Source organism: Tupaia chinensis, unplaced genomic scaffold, assembly GCF_000334495.1.
Source record: "Tupaia chinensis unplaced genomic scaffold, TupChi_1.0 Scaffold000601_1, whole genome shotgun sequence".
Lineage (NCBI taxonomy): Eukaryota > Metazoa > Chordata > Mammalia > Scandentia > Tupaiidae > Tupaia > Tupaia belangeri.
Window position 1 is genome coordinate 947,378 of NW_006160119.1, and position 9,286 is coordinate 956,663.

The 9,286-nt window shown below is 51.8% G+C and overlaps 1 protein-coding gene across 2 annotated transcripts in view; it reads right to left on the reverse strand.

Annotated features, from left to right (window-relative positions):
* Positions 1–9,286, reverse strand: part of NEK11 (NIMA related kinase 11) — a 92,157-nt gene that overhangs the window by 47,094 nt on the left and 35,777 nt on the right. The window contains exons 7-10 of one of the 2 annotated variants that reach the window (XM_027775729.1): positions 7,959–8,108; positions 7,808–7,886; positions 4,888–4,973; positions 2,201–2,320 (exon numbers count right to left, since the gene is read on the reverse strand). In XM_027775729.1, the coding sequence (XP_027631530.1) occupies positions 2,201–2,320; positions 4,888–4,973; positions 7,808–7,886; positions 7,959–8,108 (435 nt within the window). Of the gene's footprint in view, positions 1–2,200; positions 2,321–4,887; positions 4,974–7,807; positions 8,109–9,286 lie in introns of both variants that reach the window. The other variant, XM_027775728.1, reaches the window with a different exon arrangement.

Here is a 9,286-nt window from a genome sequence, read left to right on the forward strand (position 1 = left end):
CTGCTTTTTTCTGCCTCAGTAGTTTTTGGCTGCAGCTTTTAAACTACCAAAACGTTGGCAGAAGAGGAAATAAGAAAAAGTGGAAAATTGATAGCCTGTCGACAGGAAAGTAAGGGCTTGAGAAAGAAGGGTCTCAGGCTCTTTGAACTCTTCCTTTTTTTGGGGAGACCTTTTTGCTATAGGGTGTGTGCACTCGCCAGACAGACAGAGAGAGACAGAGAGACAGAAAGCGAGAAATCACCCCTTGGGGGGATGGCCGCAATCCCTTCTCCTCCGTTCTCCTCTCAGGATCTTGGGCACACACGTACATGTGCCCGTTGTGAGTTTAAGCCACCGGGTCCAGGACTCGAACTGCAGTTGAGTACATGGGAGTCCAGTGACATAGCCTTTGTGCCAACTGCTGTCCCGTTATACACAGTTTTTATCTTTACTAAGGGTCGACAAAGATCGTTCGTATTTACTGTGCTGTGTTGATGTGTGTACGACGTGGAATGACTCAGTCAGGCTACTTAGCATCCATCGCTTCATACGCTTTCACGTTCGTGTGTGGCGAGGATATTTAAGATCCACTCTCCTGGCGATTTTCAAACATATAATGCTTATGCTTAACTGTAGTCACCGAGCATGACCCCTCGGCCATCCCGTCTGGCCGTGGTAGCCAACAGGTCTGCTTCTACGAGGTTTTTAGGATTCTACAGAAAGCAAGGCCGGGCAGTATTTGCCTTCCTGCGCCGGGCTTTCCCCTCGCGCCGTCGTCCGAAGCCGTCTACGTAGTTGTAAGTGGCAGGATCTCCTTCCCGTGGTCAGGGCTGGACAGCACCCTGTGTAACGGCCCACTCTCCTTCACCCGTCCTGCACTGAGGAGCATGCAGGGCACTCCGTGTCTGGGCTACTGTGCAGAACGGTGCAGTGGGCGTGGGCGTGGGCGTGGGCGTGCAGGCTCCTCTTCACCACACCCACCTCACCTCCTCTGGACACGGGATGGCCAGACCACATGGAGCTCTACTCTCACTTATCGGAGCAACTCCACGCTGTTTTCCTAACGGCTGTCGACGGAGAAAATAACCAACTGTGAAATTAATAATTAATAATTACTGCGGTTTATTTCCAAGCCAACCGGAGGGAGGCCGGAGAAGAGGCATACATGCCTTTTCTCGGGGTGATCATGTACAGGGGTTCCTTTTATTTGTTTTTGAGACTGAGAGACAACATTTAGTGAAGAGATTTTCCACTGGTCTGGCCCAAAGAGGAGGGACAGGTAGAAGCGAGGGCTTGTAGGTTATAGGTGGGCTCCACAATCCTTAGGTGGTGACTGGAAGGGAAGATCTGTGTCTTGGTTAAAGAAAGGCCTAATCTACATCTCAAGGAAAAGGGAAGTTCTGTGTCTTGGGAAGAGATAAGCACAAGAATACACTGTAATGGGTTGAAATATACATGTCAAAGATACTATGCCAGGAACGGGAGGTAGGAAGAATCCTGTTAATAGAAAGTAAATGGTGTGTTAATGTTTGTGGCATGACTTCGCTGTCCCTTTTGAAAAGATTTTGGAAGAATAGGAAAAGTAGTCAGACTTCGGTCCACACGGCTATCCTAATTTACATTCCCACCAATGGTACACAAGGGTCCGTTTCTTCCCCGTCTTGACCAACACGTGAAACCCCGCTCATGTACAGACTGTAATTGTGAGGGACACCTGCCACACCAGCAGCCCCCAAGCTTACACTTTTCGAAAGCTTCTCTGGACAGAACAGAGGGTTTCCACAACTTCCTCCGAAAACAGTCTCCTCCTAGCGAACTCTCCTCCCCGTGAGCCAGTTAGCCGTCCTGGCAGAGACTGCGAGGGGCTCCCGGGACCCAGCAAGCACCTGGGACTGAGGGTGGAAAGACACGCTCCCTTCCAGCCTCCCGCCCAGAGATGTGCCGAAGATGTCAGCAATAGTGAGGTTTCACTGGGAGACTATTCTCATCACTGACAACCTCCCTAATATCCAATCACTCCCTTCACACAAGGCTGAGTCTGAAATTAATAGTACCTGGCTTCCACTCTGGGGCTTAATGGTGAGTGAATGAATAAACAAATACATAATCACATCCACTTTTGTTCCTGGTTTTGGTTTTTGCTTTTCTTTAGTGAATTTGTCCAGCCTCCCGGGGGACGCGGGGTAGGCCAGCCACAAGGTCCCCAGGAAAAGCAGCTTACTTCAGCCTCCTGGCTGTGCCATCGGCCGCCTGGAGCTTTCTCAGCCTCATCCTCTCCCTGGGCGTCATCTTCTGCACTTCAGACAGTGCCCGCAGAGTCTGCAAGTGGGCCTTTCTTTGCCTGTGAATAATAAAGATTCCTCAAATGCAACCCGACCCAAACGTGCTCAGAAAGATTAAGCAAATATTTCACAGAAACATCATCACGGGACGGAGAGTGTAAAAGCGTCTCAGGACAAGCCGTGCGCAATCTAATAAACTCGGTAGGTAATGGGCCGACCAGGGCTTGCTAATCGGCAGTATTTTCAAATTGGGTTTCCATTTAAAGACAAATGATGAACTTTGCAAACTCCTGCTCATTTCGCCGCCTGTGACTGGCTTTCACAGTGGAAGACAAATCAGCATCTTGACCACCAGGGAGTACACAGGCCAGCAGAGTGATCCGGCCGCACGGACCAGAACGCCAGCCCTGGAGTCAGGCAGGCCGGACTCACCTCCACCGCTCCCGAGCTCCGGAGCCCTGCGACACGGAGCCTCTGTGGGCTTCGGTCTTCTCATCTGTAAACAACAGGCTGCAGGGACAGGACACCTGCGTCGTGCCGCCACAGACCACGCGTTCCAAAGCCACACGCGACACTAGCTTCACTTTGTGAGCGTGTCCTCCACTCTGCGCCTCCTATAGCAGGTGCTCCCAGGGAGCATAGTGAATGGCAAAGCCTATGGCCTCTCTGGGCTTCAATGCTAGCTCCCAGTTTACACTCTATTTGCTCCTGGGCAAACTACTTCATCTCGCTATGACTATAAAAAAAAAAGAAAGAAAGAAAGAAAGAAAAAAGGCACCCACTTCATCGGTGGGTCTGCATTTAAATGTGCTAACTCTTTAAGTACCGACAGCAGAGTCGGGGATATGTTATCACTCCCAAAAATGTCAGCTGATGTTACTGCCTAAGAAGCTCTTTCTTTGACTAAAAACTATGTTTACCTTTAACATGCGTTGAAGAAAACTACAAGCACAATCTCGAAGCCATCTGTCTCCGCCTGAGCGGTCAGGGCCCAATGCTGGAAAACGCCTTTTGTATTCACCCATCTTAGGAAACACCCCAAGGCCCAGGCTGTGCCCAGCGCTGGGAGTCACAGGGCCTGCCTGGGTTTGGGTCACCCTGACAACACCCCGGGCGTGTCCTGGAGACCCCGACACGCCGAGAGCCCTGAGGACCCGCAGAGGGGGCTCGTCATCCTCACACGCGTGTGCCCTCTATCACAGGGATGCTTCTTAGAGAAGAAGAGAAACTACGATAAAACGATCACCATTCAGGAATACGCAAATCCCTATTTCATCAGACTGAACAGATCTCCTTAAACCACAGCCACAGTCCCAAAACGGCAGGGACGTTCTGAACACTCTCTCCTAATTCGAAACACCTTCCCAACGGCGGGATGGCAGCGCTGACCTGAGAACAGCCAGACAGGTTCCTGCCCAGCTACCGTGTGAAGTGGTGGCTGAAACGTCCTCAGCCGCAGGGAGGGCGCGGCAGTGACTCGGTGGGCCCTCACGGGGTCACACGCAGCGCCGCCCAGTGTACCCTGGACATGCAGACCTGCGCCCTCGTCCCGGCTGGCTGAGGCCCAGGGGGCGTGTGGCATCAGGACCTTCCCGGGAGTGCCTGTCACTCTGCCTCTCCCACTGATGGAATAATAAACTATTAATAAATAAATAAAGTTAGCCCAGTATTTAAAAAAGATCGATTATTCTTATACTGGTAGTTAAGAAGTAGAAATTCCGACCTTTCTTGAAATAATAACAAGTAACCAAAGAAAACGAGGGTATTAGGAGCTTGGCTAAAAACATGCCCCTGGTATGGTAGTATTTTACCCGGGGATCATGCGCTAAACAAAACCGGCCTCCCTGCCTGACCAGCCATGTCCCTGCCTGACCAGCCGCGTCCCTGCCCGACAGGGTCCCGGTTTGAAGGTAAGGACGGCAGCGAGTTTGGTGCGCTGAGCAGCCAGGGGCGGGGTGTGGGCGGCTGCCTCTGTGCCAGGCACTTGGGGCTCCGGTTCCCACTCCACACCCCGCACACCTCGGAGACTGCCACTCTCCGCAGGTGCTCTCGGGGCACGGAGAAAGCTCCTGCAGCAGACCTGCGGGCGGTCTTCACGAGGACGCCCAGCTGTGCCACACGCCGCCTGTGGCACTGGCCACGCTGCGGGGAGCAGCCTCGGAGCTGGCTCCCCACGCAACCGCAGCAAAGTTCTGACTGAGGCCGGAGAAGGAAGGGGGGCCGGGAAATAGCCACGGTTTTGGCAAACACACTCTGGTTTTCATACGAGAGGATACGCCTGTCGAGAAGGGAACCCGGCTTCTTGACAGTGGCCCCAGAACCCGGCCACGTCCACGCTTCACGCTAGGCAGGCAGGTGAGAGGCAGCGAAACGCCCGTCCCCTGAAGGCGGCCGCAGCTACCCCGCAGCCCTGTAAGCGGGCAGTGGTCTCCTCTCAGGACTTCAGTGTGTCACCTCCCGGGGGGAGGGCTTTCGGACACCAAGTCACTGAAGTGTCATTCTTGGCAAGACTTAAGTGAATTCTAGGGCACTCCACGCAGTCAGCTTAGCACTACCAGGTGTTTAAAGACAAACGCAGCTAACATTCACGCTTGATGGGCTTTTTAAAAACAAAGCAGCTACTTACATGGCATTAACGATATGCACGGCCTCCTTCTGACAACCGCAAGTCCTGTCTTCCAGACTCATCTCTGAGTATCTGCACATCAGGTGCTGAAAAAAAGACAGGACAAAACAAAAGCCACCAGGCGCCTTTCTGGTTTGGGGCACGGTGACCATGGCAGGAGCCCGAAGGCCCAGCGCACAGTAAGCATGTCCCTTCGCAGCGGGAACGCCAAACTACACAGTCGCTTATGCGGGGGTCCCGCAGGGCCTGCCCCAGCCCCGTCCTGCACCACTCGCTCACTCCCTCACTTCCTCGCTCCCTGCTGTGCCCTGGGCAGCCTCCCCAGCTCCAGGATGCACGAGCTGCTTCCTCAGCTGGAGGTGGGCAGTGTCCGTGCAGCCCCAGCGCCCGGATCAGGATCAGGCCAGGGGGTGCCCTTCGGGTGAAACCTCAGTGACCAGGTACGTGCTACCTTAGGGTGCACCTCACGTGGCACTCCCGGTCGGGGAAGTACAGTAACACCCTGGGTCTGGCTGACACACGCTGCCTGCGTGCTTTGAAAAGTCACACTGTACCTCACAAAGGTGTACAACTAAGTATAAGCAAGAAATTATAAAATAAAAAATGAAAAACTACCCAATTTATAAACAATTTTAAAAACAAAGTATTATTTTTAAAAACAAAATTAACGCCAAATTTGTGAAGAACACAGTATCAAAAGTTTAAAGACAAGACTCGGCCCGGAGCACACGCACTGCCACCGTTTTTGCCTCGGTGGAATCTGGGTTATGTTGGATCTTGTCTTTAAACTTTTTTTTTTTTTTTGAGAGATTTTCACTGTAGGGCGCGTGTGCTCGCCAGACAGACAGAGAGAGACATAGAGACAGAAAGCGAGAAATCACCCCCCAGGGAGGATGGTCACGCCGCAATCCCTTCTCCTCCATTCTCCTCTCGGGATCTTGGGCACGCACGCACACGCGCCCGGCGTGAGTTTTAAGCCACCGGGTCCGGGACACGAACCGCGGTCTACTACGTGGGAGTCCAGCGACATAGCCATTACGCTAACTGCTGGTTCCCTTGTCTTTAAACTTTTGATAATCTGCTGCTAAGGATCGCCAGCCCTAAGCAGGAATTTTAAAAACTGCATAAAACATGTGGTTTATCTTGATTATAGTTCTGGTGTCCCCTTAAGCTTTGCCCCAGACGACCTTCACCCTCGCCCTCACCCAGAAGACCCCCGTGGTACTCTCGTGGGCCCCTCAGTGCACATTTGCTTTTCTGTTTGTTCGTGTTTACGTGCAGGCGACAGAGCGAGCAGGAGGGCCTGGGGACGCACACGCACCCACGTGCAGCCAGGGGCCAGCGGCCGCCAGCATGGCTTCCAGCTTCAGCGCCCAGCGTGCGCCCACAGAGGCCAAGCCGGTGTGTTCTCATGCCTCTTTCACAGGAGCGCCCTGGGCCACTGGGGCCCTCTCTGCCTGCACAGCGGAGGTGCTGGAAGTGCCGGGACTTCAGCTGCCTGCCTTCCTGTCCTGCCCACCTCAAGGTCTCACCAGCTGCCCAAGCATATGTCTGCACAGGGGCCGTTCCTGTGTCCACCCCAGGGAGCACAGCCTCGCCCTCGGCCTCGTTGCTGCTGTCCTGTGCCAGGACAGTTTAAGCCACACAGCTGGCTGGGCTTCTCATCGGCTCCCGGGGCTGAAATGGCAATTCCTTCCCTCCTTGCTGATAGGCCGCTTCCCCGGCTTCTTTTCCACGACCCCGTCTGCTTTCCTCTCGGGGCCTGTGATCGCTCGTTTATCTGATGGCTTCTTCTTGGTCGTGGCTCTCACTAGCGGTCAAGCACCAGAGGACAGGAGCACACGGTTCCTTCCACGCGGAGCCCTGGGCCGGCACTCAGCTAAGGAGCATGCCATCTGTAGGGAGGCTGTGCACTTTGGACCGTGGGTGACTGTGGTCCCTCTAGAAGCTAACGTAACATTAGGGACGTGTACCTAGAGGACGCATACTGAGCCTGGGAGGCCAAAACAGCACAAACCTCCGGAAAGGAAACTTTCTGACCACCTGAAGCCGTCTCCATATCAACTTTCCCAATTTACATCAAAACAGAATAAATTCACCTGATCAGTAACAAGGGGTACTGAGAAAAGAGGAGCTGCATAATAAATGCTCAGTGAAAATCCCAGATGTAGGTTCAGGCTGAGCATCCCTAACTCACACATCTAAAATCCGAAACACTCCAAAATCCAAAACTTGGTGCACTGACATTGATACTGCAAGTGGGAGATTTCACACCTGACCTCCTGTGACAGGCCACAGTTAAAGCAGTCGGTACAAAGATACTGTATGAAATTATCTTCATGTGTATAGGACGTGTATAAAACATTAATGAATTCCATGCTTAGACTTGGGTCCCATCCCCAAGATATCTCATTATGTATATATATATGAATATTCCAAACCTGAAAAAGTCCAAAATACTTTGGGTCCCAAGCTTTTCGGATATGGGGTCCCCCAACTGTATTATTAATAGTATATTTTTGCCCTGGGAGAGATGTACAAAATATTGAAATAAGATCTGTCAATAAGAGCTTGAAGAGCAGATGTTGTGTCTAGGTGGGAAATCAGAACCCTAATTTTCCATTTCCGGTGGCACCAGGGAACCAGAGCCCACTCGCCTTCCCACTCCCTCCACTCCCAGGGAGCAGGGTCCACTCGTCTTCCCACTCCCTCCACTCCAGGGAGCCAGGGCCCACTCGCCTTCCCACTCCCTCCACTCCCAGGGAGCTGTCCACCGCCTTTGCAAACAGATCTTCCTGACTGAAATTCTATTGGCTTCTCTTGGACCTTACTCCTCCTTCCGGACTGATTCTTACGTACTGACTCCCACAGTACATCCCCAGCCAGCACGCGGACAGAAGTGCCCCTCCATCCTAAGTACCTGTAGTTGTGCGTTGATGTAAGGGACCTTTAAAATTTCCGTGGCAGACGGCCTCAGGGAAGGACTCTTGTTGAGCATGCTGCAAGGGTCAGAGGGAGCCGGCTTTCCAGTGCGCCCGGAGCACTGCGCCCCCTGCTGCACGTCTCTATACCTCTCCATGATGGCGTTCAGTTCTCGCGGGTACCGCTCCGGGAGAGACGGCGTGTCACCCTCCATGATTTTTAAAACAATGGACAAGAAACTGGACCCAGTGAACGCTTGAGTCAAGCAGCACATCTCGAACAGAACGCATGCCAGTGACCTGGGGACGAAGCCAAGGAGTCCAGTAAGGACAGAGGCCCTAGCTGCCGTCTGCCGTCAATCCTCAGGGGTGTTGGGCTCAGTCTGCGGGCCACGCACTTCTGGTGTCAGTTTGAAAACTGCAGTTCCGGTCTTCTGTTTAAATAGAAACAACACAAACAAATGAACGGAACAGAGCGAAGCACGCCGGTAAATGAATGGCCACTTCCTGTCCAAGGAGAACCGACAAACCAACAGTGAGTTCACTCGCACACAGTAAGCGTCCCGAGTATTTCATCAACGGAGTCGAGAATATTTTTTGAGAGGTTTTTGCTATAGGGTGCGTGCGCTCGCCAGAGAGAGAGAGAGACAGAGAGACAGAAAGCGAGAAATCACCCCCCAGGGGGGATGGCCACGCCGCAATCCCTTCGCCTCCATTCTCCTCTCGGGATCTTGGGCACGCACGCACACACGCCCGGCGTGAGTTTAAGCCACCGGGTCTGGGACTTGAACTATGGTCGGCTACATGGGAGTCCAGCGACATAGCCATTATGCTAACTGCTGCTCCTGTAAAGAATTTTAAAATTATCTTCTAAAAGGAAAAATAAAACGTAGCTAAGTATCATCTGTCTGAGAGTTTTGTTAGTGTTACATATGTTTAATAAAACTTAAATCAGCCTAATCTTCCCTCTAACGTGTATCCAAGCATTTTGAAAAGGAAACTGGCATTCTTTATTAGTTTTCTGAATATAATCCATTTTTAAGTACGATGAGAAAGCAGCTAGTTGCAGCTTGCATTAAAATGTATTATTCTCCCTTGGGGAGTATGAAACAGAATATTAAAATTCTAGATCAATCCAACCCCGATTTGGATTAACCAATGCAAATCAGTAACCTCGAACCAGCAGGAAAAATCATTTCAGTAACTTTACATTGTAAAGAAAACTAAGGGCAGTTCTTGCCTGAATTCAGTATTAAGAAATAACTAAACTTCTAAATAATGGATTATTTGTATCTGTGGGCATTATAAATTATGTAACTGGGAAGATTTTCCTCTCGGGTAATTTCTTGAAAGATTAGGAATAAATGTGTGATTGTCCCCATTCCAGGGGCCGGCTCAGGGCCCGGCTCACATTTCCTGTGTGGACAAAGAAGTGCTCACCCCTGCCTGTACAAAGCGGCCGTGTCCGAAGCACTGGC